General features: G+C 32.8%; 2 protein-coding genes across 3 annotated transcripts; both read right to left on the bottom strand.

Annotated features, from left to right (window-relative positions):
- Nucleotides 1-6,193: 6,193 nt before the first annotated feature.
- Nucleotides 6,194-8,479, bottom strand: LOC104905573 (glycosyltransferase family 92 protein At1g27200). Its single transcript, XM_048640870.2, has one exon. It carries the CDS (start codon nucleotides 8,219-8,221, stop codon nucleotides 6,476-6,478), a length of 1,746 nt encoding a protein of 581 aa, XP_048496827.1. The 5' UTR covers nucleotides 8,222-8,479; the 3' UTR covers nucleotides 6,194-6,475.
- A 3,799-nt stretch (nucleotides 8,480-12,278) lies between these two features.
- LOC104905417 (65-kDa microtubule-associated protein 3) lies at nucleotides 12,279-17,821 on the bottom strand. Of its 2 annotated transcripts, XM_010693964.4 has the most exons (13): nucleotides 17,573-17,821; nucleotides 17,264-17,371; nucleotides 15,916-16,122; nucleotides 15,573-15,824; nucleotides 14,852-15,061; nucleotides 14,616-14,771; nucleotides 14,369-14,528; nucleotides 14,142-14,293; nucleotides 13,966-14,053; nucleotides 13,658-13,731; nucleotides 13,482-13,556; nucleotides 13,162-13,396; nucleotides 12,279-12,901 (listed from the first exon to the last, which is right to left on the bottom strand). In XM_010693964.4, the coding sequence occupies exons 2-13, from the start codon at nucleotides 17,333-17,335 to the stop codon at nucleotides 12,453-12,455; spliced, it is 2,130 nt and encodes a 709-aa protein (XP_010692266.1). In that variant the 5' UTR covers nucleotides 17,336-17,371; nucleotides 17,573-17,821; the 3' UTR covers nucleotides 12,279-12,452. The 2 variants fall into 2 exon arrangements, with proteins under 2 accessions (XP_010692266.1, XP_048496833.1); XM_048640876.2 differs by having other exon boundaries at nucleotides 17,264-17,821.
- Nucleotides 17,822-17,981: the final 160 nt, after the last annotated feature.

Raw genomic sequence — 17,981 nt, 5'->3', positions numbered from 1 at the left:
ATTTTCTCCGACCCCCTCCATTGTCCTTTAATGTTGTGTGTGATGAGTTTGTGTTCTGAACTAAAGAAAATAGAATGTCTATGTAATATTGCAGTAGAGATTGAAAATAATGTTAGCAGTTTTGCAGTAACAGACTGCTTCCTGCTATTGATTCCATTGGCGAAAGTCGACCGGAAAAGGGTAAAGTATTCTTATCTAAGCCAAAGGAGTATCTGATCCGAGAGTTGAACCTAACTCTCCTATAAAGATGAATCAACGCAATACAAAGTAATTCATATAGCTCATAGAATTGTTCCCAAGAACGCTAAGTCATATGTGGCAGGCCACACGAATATTTATCGGTGCGGCTAGTTTATATACAACTAGTGAGTGTCTCGAGCGACGCCTCGAGTTGTTTCTTTTTGTAAATTATTGTCTTGTGAGGAAAAAATTGACTTTATAATTTGAAGAATACAAGAAATTGAGATAAGAGTTTATATTTACAATAGTCTATTATCATTACCATTAATGTGTTAGATATCTAATTACTTATTAGATATCTAATTACTTAAGCAAGTCTTTTAATGAGATATAAATACAAGTTTATTATATTTTATTTTGAAATACTAAATAATGATGTTATGTTGGATTAATGGTTAATATCTCATTTTTCATTTCAAAAGACACGTGTTTGATACATTGTAACTACATAACATTATTTTTTGTAGTTGAGGCGTTTGACATGAAAATAGAGCGGTAGAGCCTTAGAAGAGAGTGCCACATGGCACATAGACATTCTTAGGAACGCCTTTTAATATATTATAGAAGTATAGATGTTGATTATTGTATTTTGAAGTTATCAATTAATATATTAGGGCTATCTATAATTGCTGAGTTTACTTATTAATATAGTGGATTAGTAGGGTCACATATTAATATACGAGGGGTTATATTTAATTTTTTGGTGTTACCACAATAATTAGGGGTTACTTATATATATCGAAATGGGTTTTTTTGTCCCAAACTACCTTTAACTTTTATGTTTTTGCGAGAAACTACCTTATAAAAAAATTATTGTCCCAAACTACCTTACTTTTACCATTTTGTTGTTGACAACTACCTTAGGCCGATTTCCGACGTTGACTTTTGTTTTTTTCACTTTTTTATTGTCACATTATATCACTTGACCTCTTCAAACCCTTTTTTTAATTTTCCCCACCGCCCAACCTAATTTCCTCATTTTCCGGTGTGCGCGAGCTCTCTCCCTCATATCTATGTGACACTTTATACCACCAATCCACCATTAAATTCCTCTTCTACTTAAACTAAAATTGAAACAATCACCCTCCTCAATTCCCACAAGGGTAATTTTGTTTTTCCCACAATTTTGAACTGAAAAAACAAAAGTCAATGCTGGAAACCGGCATAAGGTAGCTGTCAACAACAAAATTGTAAAGTAAGGTTGTTTAGGACAACAATTTTTTTATAAGGTAGTTTCTCGCAAAAACTTGAAAATTAAAAGTAGTTTGGGACAAAAAATCCTATCGAAATAGATACTTATGTTTTAATATAGTTTGTCTTTCGTATACGTGACCACATGGTTGTTAATCATGTCAACCGCATAGAGTATTTGTTCCAAAAAATAGAACTTGTGTTGCTTCTACTAGAAACAAGTATTTATTTGAAATATGAGAAAAAATAAAAGATAGGGATAAAGTGAAGAACAATTCACCATATAGAACCAAATGCCGAAACCTTCTAAGTTTTAACAGGAGAGAGGAAAGTAGAGTACATGTAGATGCTGGGCAAGCACCGGAAGTAAGGGATGGTTGATTAAAAAAAATTGGCCTAACTTCTCTTTTAAGGGGAAAAAATGGTCTAATTATTCCTTCCGTCTCATAATACTATTTACAATTTTTGTCTATTCTAAAATACTCTTTACACTTTTATTGGCCCACTTTTTCTCTCTTCCAAATAAAATAATATTATTATAACCATGATCCACATCCTCTCTCTTTAAAATAAAATAACTCCCTCCGTCCCATAATATAATGCTTGTTTCTTTTTTACACGGTCTCCAAGACGTGACTTTGACCTTTAGTATCTTAAATTCCGTATTAATAAAAAATATAAAAAGTTGATATTATGAAACTACACATTGAGACTAACAAGATCCCACATGAATACGTTTTTTTATATATACAAATGAGAATATTCGGTCAAAAATTTTAAAATTTGACCCACCAGAAATGAAGTAGGCAATAGACACTATATTATGGGACGGAGGGAGTACTACTTTTACTAACTATTAACTCCTATCACATTTACCTTTCAATAAAATAATCTTATCATTTAAAACTACGTGTCTTGTTAAGTATCAAGAGTATTATGGTAACGGATGGAGTATTGTGTAAGTGTAATGAATCTAGATAGAGTCATAGAGATGCAATTGAGTAATAAATGGTGTACGTTTCTCTTCTTGTTGGAATTATAAGCGTTTGGCGTGTTGTAATATTATTCATTTAGGTTATGTTTACATTTATTAAGTGAAATTTCCACAAATAAGTGAAATTTCTTCAACATATGCACAAGGATTAAGGTGCATTGAATTTATAATTAAGGATCATGAAAGTTATATTTTGTAAAAATAGTAACATAAATGCAATAACACCTTGCTAATTCGAATCTATATAAAGCGATAATTTGCATTTGCTTTATATTGTCAAAAACACGATTGAGAATACCAAATATTCATTGTTGAACACAAAAATGACACCTTATTTAAGATCAACAATTTTTTGTGCTTTTTTGGTCTCCCTCATCCTTTTTTCTCAGTGCAAAGGTACATTAGCTTCCATCTTTTCTGCTCTTTTTTTCTCTTTTATTTCGCTAAGAAGACTACTGGAGAAAAATAAAATACTAAATAATTTATTAATCCCCTTCTTTAATTTTATTTAGAAAAAGTTGATATTCATCTTTAACCAATTAACACATTCTGTACGTCTTATTTACTCCTCTTGCGGCTAAATAAACATTATTGCATTCACTACCCAAAATATTTCAATTAAATAGCACATTTGTCTAATAATATGTGGCTATTAATTCTAATTTATATAAGGTTGGGTTCCTATGAGAACAATCCTTATGCGAAAACACTTTGTTACAATCTTATTTAATAAATAAATAATTCATTTTGGCTAAATAGTAACCCTTTTTATCTTGCGGGAACAATCTTCCAAGAGGATTATATTTTCAGGAAAAAAAAAGATTATCATATATTTGGTGTTGAGTCCGAAATAGTATATTTGGCGTTTTTACTCACCCCTATATTCTCATTTCTCAACATATTGAAACACTAGCTCATATGCAAGCGATGTGTGCGTTAATCTCAAAACTTGCTATTCTAGTACTCCCTCCGTTTCCTAAAGATCTTCCCACTTACTGTTCCTACAGATACCAAGGAAAATCAAGTTGTGTGGGGCATGGTGTGAGTAAAGTAGGAGAGAGAAAGGGGTTAAGATAAATAAACAAATAAAAAGGGTTAAAGTAGGAGAGAGAAAGGGAGTAAAATTGAATTAATAATGTAATGGTGGACCATATGATAGTGACATGAGAGGGTAAATAGGGAAATTTGTTTTGCCAAATAAGGAATAAAGCAAAAGTGGGAAGATCTTTTGGAAACACCCTTAAACGGAAAGTGGGAAGATCTTTAGGAAACGGAGGGAGTATATACTATATCCGCATTATATTTATGATTAAATTTAAAATATGAAAAGACTAATAGATAGATGAATTTAGATACTCATTAATTCGCTAATGCAAAAAACTAATGAAGGTTGTAAGTTATTTTTAATATTAATCTTTTGTAAATAAATTTTGAGCAAAACAGAAATAATGAGTTGGTTTGACTGAATTAAAGAAAACTAAAGACAGTGAGTGTTTCATACTTTTGAGGTGAACACCATATATACCATTTCTTTTTTTTAAAAAAAAAAAAGTTCAAGATATTTTGTCCATTTAAATTTTTTATTGAAGTATTTGATATATGCATATACCATTTTTAATTTGTTTAGAATGGCAAGTTGAAATGTGATAGGACTCTTAAATTGTTTTATTTTGTAATTTTTTTCATTCCATTAATTATTCCCTCTATTTCAAAATATAAGACATTCACGCTTTACGGAAATTTATTTTGACCACGAATATCTCTCATAATATGATAAAATAAAAATTAGAAAAATTATACTGTTGGATTCGTCATGAAAAATATTATAATAACATTAATTTTTTAAATTTTTTATCCACATAATCTAAATTGAGAGTAATTAACGGTCAAAGTTCGATCCCGATAATCGGACACCGTCTTCCTCCCCCCTTCCCTTATACGTACAAAGAAGGGGGGAGGGGGTTTGAACTTGTGACCTATCGTACACATCACCTCAATTTTAACCACTAGGCCAAGATATCCTTGGTATTGTATCTTGATATGTAATGATATAGACCATATTTTTTTTGATTCTTCAGACTTCAGTATCCTATATATGTGTATGGATCCTATACGACATGGTAATATAGATTCTTATCCAATATCATCACCCCAGATTTCAAGAAAGAATCAAGTTAAAGAGAAACATATCAACAGGAAATTTGGATGTACCTTTCCCATTGATCTCTATATACATTATTATACACTATAAATCAATTCTTCCAACTATTAAGTCAATAAGTAGATTGGTAACCCAAAAAAAATCAAGTGAAAGTTGAAATTTTCAATACTAAACATATAATGGTATCTTCAAGACTTCAATTTATTTGTACTCTTCTTGTCTCACTCATCCTTATTATTTCTCAATGCAATGGTATAATGGCTAACTATTTCCTTTTTTACTCTTAAATTACTTAATTAATTATAATGATTAGTTTATTTTGTTTAATATACATAACATAGTTGCTAGAATTTCCAATTTTGTATATATCTTTAGTTTTGATCAAACACTTATTTCACTTATTTGGGGAAAATCAAACCAATCTCTAGTAGACATTTACTCCTTGTAAGAACCTTTTAAAAGCCAAATATTCTTTAAGTTTTAATAATAACCTTACTAGAGTTGTGCCTTTTGGTGTTGAACAATGTTGGAAGCATCACTGTCCTAATACTGTAACACATTATGTACTTATGGACACTTTGTCCCTTTGATTAATGCACTTCTCTTTCCCCTCAAAAAAAAAAAAAACTTATTAGGTGATGATAATGAGGTCATGTGTACGCGTTTGGGCCCGTGTGATACACAAGCAGATTGTAGCGCTAAGTGTGCTGAGATGGGATTAGGTCCAGTCCAGATTTATTGTGGGCCTGCATCTACAAATCCTGGTGCTCCTAAAGTGTGTAATTGTTGTACTTAGTGGAATCCCATAAATCGTATTCAATTGCTTTTTCTTAAGCACCAAAGAATAGAGAAAATAAGAAAAAACTATTTTGGTGTAGTCTTATGATTAATTGTTTCTTTGGTATCTTAATAAGGAAACGTTACTACAAACTCTTTTTTTGTAATCTACATAATTTGATTTTATGTTTGCCAATACATTATATTGATCACAAAAATCAATATTAATATGTAAAATTATAAACGTTGATATTTCAAAAATATATATTGAAAACAAGCATAACAATATTCAACTGATTATATGTTTTCCTTTATATATATTATTACAAACGGTGGTAAAATTAGAGTAAACGAATTGTACAAGTAAAAGTATGTTCTGTGTAAAAAGAAAACGGTGGGAGTAATTGAATTCGGATGAACCTTAGACTCAAGTAAATTAGTTATAAATTAAAATTAGGACAAACTCTTTTTACTTGAAAACCAATAATAAGGTACTAACCAAGTTGAATTTTCCCCTAACAAAAAGTTGAATTAGATCATGACACCTCTTAATCACGATCTTCGACGTTCCTCTAAAAGCCTAACATAAAAAAATTTACTTCTTCCATTTCAATTTAGTTGTGACACTTTCATTTTGGGTAATAACTTATCTCTATCTCTCTGCTATCACATGGAATACTTTTATTTTCTTTTTTATTTTTTCTCCCCTCCAAAAATTTCCTAGGAGTCTGTGATTTTAAAGTGTCACAACTAAATTAAAAGAGAGAAAGTAATTCATTATTACTAACATTGCCATTAGGTATTGAAAAAGTAAGCAAGACTAAAACAGGAAAAACAATGACATAATTTATCAATATAACGCAAAAAGAAGTGGATAAATCTTTACAAAAGAAGGAAAACAATAATGTTACTCTCTACTCCTATTTCTCATATCTATCTATGCGATGAATCTAAAAGAGTAATATGTACACCTAATCATCCCTTTGGTGTGTTATGGACCTTCATCTTTACATCATCTTATGCTACGTGCTTTGTGATATTTGATATTTCTCATGCACATCCATGCATCACTAAAAAAACAAAAGTAGCCTTTGATACTAATATCAATATCACTAACCACTTTGCCAAGCCATAGTGGACTCACTAACTCCAAACCACCTCCTCGTTAACACTTTCATCTTCTCATCTCTCACCTCACAAAACCTTTGAGCCCACCCGGGAGGTTCAATAGGTTCAAACCCTAACCCGGGTGCGCGATCATTCGATCTTGGGTTCAAATTTTGTCGCCAATCAATAACATAAGCCGAAACTCGCCTTCGAAACTTGGCTCGAAATTCGGGCCAAGCTTGGTACTTATAATGGTTCACAATAGCCTGACTTGTCCCAATTTGAATCGAATTATATCCATCTTTAATCTTAAAGTGGTGTATCACATTTAAAAGAGAGTCATCTATTGCAGGAAGATACACAATAGACTTATGTCTTTGGTCCACACGAATTCTACATGTATACCCTTGTGTAACCCCTTCAATCGGGTGAACCACTTGATCAGACGGGCCGAACTCATTACATCGTATCGATACTTGTCCAACCCGTTCTAGCTCCGGTTCTTTCGGCAACAACGATCTCAACATATTGGTAGACGGTTGACGTGACTCAAGCCACGTAGGAGAGAGAAAAAACTCGTCAACGTCAATGAACGCGGCCCAATCAGATATTTGGGCCGAGTAAAGTGCACAATGAGAAAACCCAGCCTCTTGAGCTTTGGGCCAAACCCAATAAACAATCCTAACATCATACCCTTCATTTATAAGACTCTCAACTTGGGCCCCCAAATTATCATCACTATCATTATCATAAAGAATAAATTTCTCAACCCCAATTTTAGAATGAAACATAACCCACTCTCTTAAAAACTTCCCCACATTATACACCATCGTGCAGGCGCACAATTGCGACTTTCTCTCTGATTGCACTATCGTGCGCCGAATATCTGGAAAAAAGCGCGCCAAAGATGGAATCATCACAACCGTCCGATCATTCTCCAAAATTTCAACTGTCACACTCATCGGACGGTTCCCCGTAATTTCCGGCCGATTACAACGGAAAACCTCTTGAACAGAAGAAGTAACGGAAGTTCTAACCGCCGTTAATGGATCATCACCGAAAACACAACGGAAATCTGACGGAGGTCTGTTAACTCCTTGACGATTATTAACACCTTTAACGAACAAAACAACGTCGTTTTCTGTAGTAAACGAATCATAAACAATGAAATTCCACCTTAATAGAACTTTTGGCGAAGGAATAATTTTCCGTACGAAATTTTCTCTCTCCTCTGTACGGACTAACGACGGTTGAAAAAACGGCAATCTCCGGCGATTACTCGCCGGAAATTCACACTTGAATGCATAACCGCCGTTGAAAGGAAGTTTTCCGGCGAATTTCGCCGGTGGTGATGATTTATCTGGAAAAACACAGAGGTAATTATTCTCTAATGGCGGAATTAGGGTTGATTCAGGTGGTACGATTACTAGAACTTCCCAATCTGGAATTAAGATCGCAACCGTTGATAATAATGCCGTTGATTGTGATGGAATTTCGACGGTTGTGATTGGTTGTGGTTGTGATTCTGGTGGTGGAGTTGGAGGAGAGAGAAAATATGGTGGTGGTGGTGGTGGAGGAGAGAGAAAGTATGGTGGAGGCGGAGAAAAGAGGTTGTTTTCTGAGGAGAGAGAAAAGAATAGACGCGGAGAATTGTGAGCGTAACGATATAAGTGATGAGAGAGAGTGATAAAACATAGGATGAAGAAGATGATGATGATTATGATGATTTTGTTCCTTGATTTTCTTCCCATGTTTTTGGAAGTTTGAATTTTTCTGGGTTTGTTTATTTAAATTTTCTGGGTGTTTTTGACTGTTATTTGTTTGACGGAAGAAGAATATAAAAAGGTGGAAGAGAGAGAAAAAGGAAAAAGTGTTAAAGTTTAATGAGTTGTCTTTATGTTAAGTATTTATTTATGAAGTACTAAGTTTTATAATCCTAAAAGAGTTATAATATATAGAACTCTAATTATTCGAAATATTATCTCAATACCTTCCCTCATATTGGAGATTGGAATATTCAAATATAAACTTTTGTCTAATTGTATTCATTTTTTGATTTAAAAAAAAAAACTAAAATCATGACTTGATAGGCGTCCAATAATAAGGAGTTCGTTGTAAAATAATTATTGTATTTAAATCATATATTTTAAAATCAATAGCTCATATTAGTAGAAAGAAAAGATTTATGGGTGGATTTTGATGAGACAAAATAACGGGATATTGAAAAGAGAATATATTAATCATTGATTTTTTATTTAATGGTTGATATTGCTCATACTCTATTAGGATCCAAACGTAATAATAAGGTTGGAATGTGAGTATATGTAACTTTCCTAATACTAATCATATTTTGATTATAAGATTTTGAAATCATGCCTAATGTCTCGCGTACAAAATCTGTTTATCTTGTAACTAATAATTTCTTTATTACATAATAAAATAATGTAATCTTTTTAATATTAGTATATTGTATGATGTCATACATATTAAACCATGTAATCTTTTTAATATTAGTATATTGTATAATTTTACTCCCTTTATCTCATAAGTCGTGGTTCTGTTTTTACATGGGAATTAAGGTAAATTGGAATCTTGTTCTATTTGAATAAAAAGATTCGTTTTATTGGGAATTCTTTTTAACAAAAAATAAGAACTAAATATTATTTTGCATGGTTTAATGTGTAGAGGAGTTTAATGGAGTAAAAGATTTCATTTATGGTGCATTGGAAGCTGAAATTATGAAGACATATTGGGAATTAAGTTATTTTCATGAATCATGAGGGTATTTTGGACATAATAATTGACTGAAAATAGAAATAGGACTTATATTCTAGGACACCTCATAACAAAATAGGACTTATATTTTGAGACACCTTATAATAAGGAAACAATACTTATATTATGGGACGAAGAGAGTATTATATATTAAATCATGTACCAAGTAAGTGTTGGCCCAGTGGTGATGGGGACTGGCTTTGGTAGGACGGACTCGTGTTCAAATCCCCGCAACACCCTTGGAAGGAATGGAACTACCACCCGAACTTGCTGCCGATCCGAATGTAGCCCGAAGGGTGAACCGGGTGCAAACACAAAAAAAAAAAAATATATTAAATCATGTAATTTTTAAAATATTAGTATATTGTATGATACTAAAGTATAAGAAGGTGAATATATAAAATTTCACATGTCATCTTGTGATTCAAATTTTTCTCGCTAAAATGCTCTAATTTGTTTATGTTAATAATATAATAATAAAATCTGGCAGCTTGTTTATTTATGCTAATAATATCATCTAATCTTTGTGATTTTTATATTGTTCTGTATAATATAAAATGATGTAATGTTGTCTTCTTCCAGATGATCTCTCTATTTTAGAAACATAATCTTTTATAATCTCATTGTAATATTCAAGAGTTTTCTTGTGCAAGTATGTTACTATTACCATTTTTGTTATCGATGGCCAAAAAGATTTCGAAGTAATTTCTCTTACGATAATCATATATTAGAATTCGAATACGGTTTTTTTTACCAGGTATCCTTGAGGTTTCTTAATATTTACCTGATACCCTTGCATTTTTCAATATTCACTAGGTACCCCTGAGATTTGGGAAAATTCCTTAAATGCCCCTGCCATTGAATTCTTAATTTTGGTAAATGCCAATATGTGGTTACTCCTTTCTTTCATGGAAAATTCGCAAAAAAAAAAACTTAAATGGATCCGATTCATATTGATTACTGTGGACATAATGCTAGCATGTGGAAAAAACTGACTATATGAAAAACAAGGTCACTATATTATTGATAGAAGATAAAATATGCTAGGATTATATCTTATATTTGGATATAGTTTGTACTCTAGTTAGGTTTTTCTAATATTATTAGGATTATCTTTAGGTTGTAACCTATATGTTGTGATCAATGGAATCACTCCAATAAAGGGAGTTTTACCAAATCTAACAGTTATAAAACAGTAAAATATATACATATAAAAAAAAAGTATTTATAGGTTAAATAAATGACTACATGAAAAAAAATAGGTTGCTAAAGTTAGAAAATAGTATCTATAAAGGAGTAACTATATGCTAGAAATGGTTAATTTTACATGGTAATTTAGTATAATAAAGGGTGACTATATTATGAAAAAAAGGATAACTATATTAGATAATAGCATGTATAAAGATGAGTAACTATAAGTTGAAAATGGTAAAAAAAAAAAAAAGGGGGTCTACCGTTTATGGTCCTGTTTGGCACTAGCGTTTAAGGTAGTGGTTAGCGGTTTGACAAGATTAAAACGCTACTTAAGAAAATTATGAGTGTTTGGTAAGGTATGTAGTAGCGAGTAATAGTTAGAGTAGATTACGAGTAGCAGTTAGAGTAAGGTAGTGGTGGTTGTAGTAAGGTTGCTAGTGGTTGTAGTAGCAAGTAACAGTTAGAGTAGATTACGAGTAGCGGTTGTGGAACGTTACTGCAAGTAACGTTTTTGATTTAGAGGTAGCGGACGGTCTAGCGAATAAACAGTATAAAATAGCTTAATGTAGAATTATAAACCAACATTTTTTATTTCTTTTTCCTTTTAATGTTTATTAATTGTTTTATTTTATGGCAATCCAATGTTTATTATACAATAGCAGAGATGTAATTTAAATATTTATTTTGAAGATAAGATATTTTACAAGTATTTTAGTAAAATTGGTTATATAAATTTCTCGATGGTTGAATATTTTCTTAGATTTATACATTTTATTGAGCAGCTAAAAAGTCGTATACTCCTTTTTGTGTAACTTCTTTGAAAAAATAAATCTTGATTTTAACTATTGAACGAAATTGTTGTAGTTCATTTCATATTAGAATAAATGTCATTTATTATCATTTATAATTTTAACAGCTACTTTCGTCAAATACTTGTAGTTCCACTAATTTAATTGCTGATCACTTACAACTACTAGTAGACAGCTAGCAGCTACCCTAAACAGCTACATCTACCACAACTGCTAATAGCTACTAGAACCGCTAATTTTGTCAAATATGTCCTATGTTTGAAGGATCTGGACAAAGCTTATGATGAACATCATACCAAATTCGCAAGGAGTTTGATTTATTTGAAATATTGACGAGGGATTTACAATTGTAAATCCAGTTTGACCATCCAATTCCAACACTGTATATTAGTAGTTGTTTGGATTGATGATCACTCCTAGTTTTGTTTGACTTACGATTGAAAATCATAAATTAAAGATAAATTTAAGTTACAATAAATTTCAATACTTCGTAAAATATATAGTTATACTCAAAACATTTAACAGATTTATCCGTGATTGCCTGAACACAAACCTCCTTCATATATCAAGTACCGTGTTTGGATCCTCTAGAGTTATAAAATAACTCTACAAGGTAGAGTTTGAGCAATATCAACCGTTGAATAAAAAATCAATGACTCGTATATTATCTTTCTAAAATCTCTAAAATAGTAATTGAATCTCATCCAATACGTGATTTTCTTAACCATTTTTCATTCCCATTCAATCTCACAAATTTAAAGTAATAACACATGATAATGCAAACAAATGAAGAAAAACAATGGGTGGTATTTTCATTATCATGAACATCGACATAAATTTCTCTTACAAAACTACAATAAAATTGATTTCCATTATCATCATTTATAACCGCCTACCAAAAAACGCCAGTATATTAATCTCACATTCATAAATATCCTTGTATTGACTTGACGTCCCGACTCCCGACCGGTGTGCCTGGCTATGCACTAACAAATTGTACTTGGGTGAATGACTTCTGCAACCTTAAAAATGGCAAATGGGTGGCAAAGGATTATAATAAAAAGATGATATCCTGTACATTTGTAATATCTATCTGTAACTGAGAAAAAAAAAAAAAACATTGACCAGACCATGCTACTCAGAAACTTTCTAACATATTAGAAGAATTAGTCATTTGCTAATCAACTACAATTAGAATTGGCGTTCAAGCTTCTTGAAATTGCAATGCAGACTTAAATGTCCTCTGAGGCAGGACATAGCCAGCTCTTATTTCTTCAAAGGAATACTCAATGTTTCCATCAGTTGCTACTTCTTCGAATCTAACAGAAACCGGAGTGTAAGGAGAAGCAGACCTGGGTAGCGTAGATGGGCTAACTTTCACTGGACTTGGGTGAATGACTTGGGTGAATGACTTCGGAGTGCTGACTTTCTCATCAGACTTTAACTTGGTTGGTGTGTTTCCAGCAGAAAGTGTTGTTGAAGGTGTCATATTCTGTTTTTCTGGTGTATTTTTCAGGTGCACAGGTGTGGCAGAAACTGCATCTCGAATGACAGTAAAAGGCTTGCGTTTCTTTGGTGATCCGAAATCTCTTGGATTTGTAACTTTGGCCTGCTTCTTTTGTAATTGACCAGTAGTTGTATTGTTTCTCTTGCCTGCATTGAATGAGAACTGATTATAAGCACAAACTAGAGAGTGTTTGGTTGGGAGGAAAGTTTGTTTCGTTGTTTGGCTTGTTCTAAGGAGGGAAAACATTTTTTTTTACCTTCCCGCTCTTCTCCCAACCATTTTCATTTTTCCTTCTCTCTAACTTTTCTAGTGAAGAGCCAAAAATAGAGGAAAACTAATTTCATAATACAAATATTATCCATCCAACCGAACATAGCATAAGGGAAACATAGAAGTATATATATACCTCCATCTTGGAGTTGGGATAATTTATTGATAGGATGTGAATGAAGAGCACTTCTTTCAGGTTTCAAATGTTGTCTTTGCAACATTGAGCCACTGAGAGAATATCTCCTGCTAACAGCACCTGCTCCACTAAGTGAATGTCTAGGAGCCTTCTTAGTGGTTTTTGTTGGGCTTGGTTTTGACCCGAAAAGAGCCTCCTGCTCTGCTAAAAGTCTTCCCTGAAGTTTCTTTTGGTCCTGAAGTAAGAAATGTTAGTTCATGGTAAGTTACTAATGCTACGAAAATCTAAATCTTGAAATATTTTCGTGGGAGAAGGGATACTCGTTGCCTCTGACGCTCTTTCTCCTTCTCTTCCCTCAAGATGCTGTAGTCCTCAAGCAGAGACAGTAGACTGACCTGTATCAGATAATTAAGGATCATAATCAGGAAAACCAATCACTGTAAGATCGTCCTGAATCCAAAAATCAAAGTTCATATAGATGAAGCTAATTTCTTACCCCATCATAAAAGAACGCTGCTCCTCTTTCTTTCTCCCATGCCTGGATTTTTGAAGTCAAGGACTCCACCATTGCTGTTCCAAACACAATTCAAAGTAAATATCTCAGAAGGTTCCTAAATCTTGTGGCACCCATTCCTTAAGAAATCACAGTAATTCAGATTATATAAGAACTCAATATTCAATTTCAACAGTTATCTTTTACGGATGCGGCCAAGTCCAAGTTTGTGACGCTCAAAAACCATCAAACGAGCTTGAAGGAGAGTAGGACATTGGGTAGCTAAAAAAGAGTTGAAGTAGATTGGGTACCTGGAATTTTGCTGACTAGTATACGAGCCTTTTCAGCACGCTTTAAACTGAGATGTCCGCCTCTTCCACCATAATAACGACATTCATCCTGAGATGCCAGAGGCGTGACAAATACACGTTAACCAAGATGTGGAAAGAAATGAGAAGCATGGCCAAAGTCATACACATACACTCACCCTGTTGTATTCCTCGAGCCAGCATTCTTCATCACAAGCAGCCTTCCATTTCTCAACTCTTTCGAGTACATCCTTCCTGCTAAAAGCTTCTTCCTTAGCCATTGAGATTTGAAGCTCAATTTGCTCTAGCATATAAGATAGGTCAAGGGCCCCTGTAGCACTCCAGAATCGATAACTTAGAACCAACTGAAAGTAAAAACATCATACCTTAAAGTTCAAATTATTACCAGATTCTATAGCTTCAACAGCAAAGCAGTTCAGACTCTGTGCTTCTATGGTCATATGTGTTTGCCGGCAGATCTCTTCCAGTTCAGACTTTTTTTTTAGTATTAGTTCCTTCATTTTGCTCGATTTCAAATTATCAAGTCTCATCACTTCAGCCTCAACCTAACGATAATGCAAATATTCAATAATATGACTCACTATAGACATTCATGATAATAGTATAAAACAGCTTTACATGTAATAACATACATAGCTGATGAAATGCAATGATAGACAGTTGGGTTCAGTAATCTCAGGTTCTGAAGCAGCTATCTTGGAAGTCACATTGTGAAACGTACGCTGTTCATCTTGAGGAGTATCCATCAAGTTCCATAGTTCCAGCATCATGCTTGCAAGATCTTGAAGCTGGCAAACCGGTGCATTTTAGTAGTGGCCTAAAAAAATATAAGGTCATATAACAAAAAGAATTTGTATCAAATGTTGACCTTTTGGAGCCTCTCTATCTTGCTTTCTCTCAAATTTTGTATGGCAATAGATAACCTTTCCATTGCGTCGTCACTAATGTTTTTGGTCCCGTTAGAACCATCAAGAGTGAGATGTATGTTCTGAATCTGGTCCTTGAAATCTATGCCAAGCACCGTGCACAAGGAACTCAATGTATTCAAGTTGTCCAGCACCTGCTTCAGACGATCACTCTGCTAAGACATCAAAATTGAAACTTGTTGGTTGACTGAATAAATAGCACAGCTACTTTACAATATGCCAAGTGAAGAAAAAACGTTGAATATATAGATGTATATGCAAGGAAAAGGCCAAGTTAAAGATTCTTAAGTCCAACATTTACATGCATATTAATAACTTCGCTCTCAACATTTACATGTATATTTAATCCAACAATTACAAATCTGAGACAAACTAATCAAAGGCCAAGAGCTGCCCGGTTCACTATGGTCCTAATTAACATATTCACACAAAGAAATTGAGGGGAGAAAAATATTTGATTGCATATCACACTTGACACTATTTCGAGTGCATATTCAACAATTTCATCATTAAAGTTGTGATATACTTCTAAGGTAACTTAAAGCTATGGGACTAGTTAACTTGAGGTTATTTGCACTGGCAGATAGACAAACTTTGTTTTCTTGTTTCTTATCTTTCCATGTAAAATCTCCAACAACGTCAAAAAAAAGCAAGAGAGTGAACCTTCTCTTTCTGCAGTGCAAGAAGCTGAGAATGCAGCTCGTCTAGTCTCCTCAGACTCAAATCATTCTCATCCACAGTCCTCTGGCTAAGAGAATTTTCTGCAGACCCGTAAATCTCACTTGAGATGTCACAAATTTGATCAAGAACTTCAACAAATTGCTTCTTTCTTTCACTCCTTTTCTTCCTCATTTCCTCTAGAGAAGGAATGATCATATTCAATTCTTCCTTCAAGCCAATAACTTTTTGATCAGGCTGAAAACAAAAAAAAAAACATTAGTAAAAAGTTGTAAAATGATTAAGATATCTAGCACTTAATTCACTACTGATGAAAATTGATTCTAACCTGCCTTATATTCATTGGTCTCTCACCCAGTGATGAGAAAATATGGGCAAGCTCTGCCTCAGCATCAGCAATTGCCTGCCGTAACTGAGCCCGAATTTGGTAAGCTTGATCAACCTTTCTCGTGTAGATTTCCAGACACTCTTGCTCAATTTCCAAAAGCATGGTGTCCCTTCCACTCTCAGATTCACCCACTTCGTCCCATATTTCCTAATTTATAAGGAAGTCAACAATAGAAAGATCAACAAAGAAGGTGATTGCAGAGACAAGTTTGTGCTTATTTCTGTATTCAGAATCACCTCACTTTGCAACTTCTGATGAACATTCACCATTCATAGCAAAATAATAAATTGAAAGAGCAGCTAAGAATACCCATCTCGTAAGATAGGTTTTTAAGACATTTAATATAACTATAGAAACAACTGAAACAATCACATACTATAAAAGCTGGACTGAGTTCTTAGATGGGTTTCAGGAGTTATCAACTTTATTGTAGGTTAATTTATTGCAATGACAAAACATATCCAAGAAGTAAAAGCAAATCCAAGAACCCTTATACATTCGAATAACATAGTACTACTTAAGCCCTATTTGGAATACAATTTTGAAAAAAACTATAACTATTAACATGGATTTGGTAAATCTTGTGTATGACAAATTAATTACTAAATTCGAGCAACTTTTTATAGGATATGATTTTACTTTTGTGAGTGCCCTTTATCAGATTGAGTGACATTTTGTGAAATTCAAGGTGATTTTTAACTATACTACAAGATCACGTGTACGATGTACCATATTGCATACCCCTACTTTTAAGTAAGTATTTATTTGGTTGTCATCAAAGAACATGAAAAGTAGAAATTTCTAGTAAGTGGAATAATGTGGAATTGCTAAGTTTACTAAGATATAGAAAATTACACTTCATAAAAAGTTCTACTTCCCACACAATAAAGAAACTTACTTTACTTTTTGGACGTAACGTGTGCAAATACATAGGAAACAAGTATAGATATACAACTTTTTATGTTAAATCAAATGGCCACTATACATTAGTCATATAAATGGGTCTGATAGATGGTTCATCCAAGTCGAATAGTATGAATAGTGATTGTGTGAATAAATGTGGTACAAGATTTAGTATGCAACTCCTCGATTTAATAAATGATGGAACAGGTCATTAAGAGAATTTTTTGAAAATTAATCCAGGCAAGAAAACCCTAATTACACTTTAATCAAGCATTAGCATTATTATATATATATAAAGACAAGTAATGGACATGCATGCAGCTACAGTATACCAAAGAACTACGGAAAAATAAATAAAAAAGAAAACAATCAAAGAAATGATAACCTTCAATTCACATAGAAGAGACTCGCAAGTAGTTTCCATTCTAAGAAACACATTACTTTGCCGAATATCCATTGTTGAATACTTGAATTCTCCCCCAAATTTCTCGGTCTGAAAAAAAAAATTGAAAAATTGAAAAATACCTTTAGATTAAATATCTAATGATCAAATTATGCGAAGAAGAAAACTCTAAGAAAATGAAAACTGAAATCACTAGTTAAATTCAAATACGATGATCAAAACTATGAAATGAAAAAAAAAATGGAAATTTTCAAGAAATGAGAATTCTTATAAGATGATCAAGGAATTTACGCGACAATGGAAAAATTCTTGAAAATTTGAACAGTTATTCCCCGCCAAAGGAAATTGGATTGAGAATTTGTAGCAAAATTAGGGTTTTAGATGAAACCCTAAAATTTTCAATAAAGTAGAAATTTTAGTGGTGTTAAGCTACTAATGCAAAGGACAGAATACAGATTAAGAGAGCGAGAGAGATGAGGGAAGATTGCAGAGGTTTCCGTTATACTTTCCTTGAATTACGTTTATTTGGGGGTCTAGGAAATATAGGGAGGGAAAACTATTGGATTTTAGTGTAAATTTAAAATTCAAATGTGTGTAGGGTGATAATTATCTCATTTAAATTCATTTAACATTAGTATTTAGTAGTAGTGCATTAATTAGCAAGTTATTATACCATGATGAATTTTTAACTATATAAGTA

This window comes from Beta vulgaris, chromosome 1 (assembly GCF_026745355.1).
Source record: "Beta vulgaris subsp. vulgaris cultivar EL10 chromosome 1, EL10.2, whole genome shotgun sequence".
In the NCBI taxonomy this organism is placed as follows: Eukaryota; Viridiplantae; Streptophyta; class Magnoliopsida; order Caryophyllales; family Amaranthaceae; genus Beta; species Beta vulgaris.
Note: the sequence above shows the minus strand (reverse complement) of the source record. Positions and strands in the feature narration are given on the sequence as shown.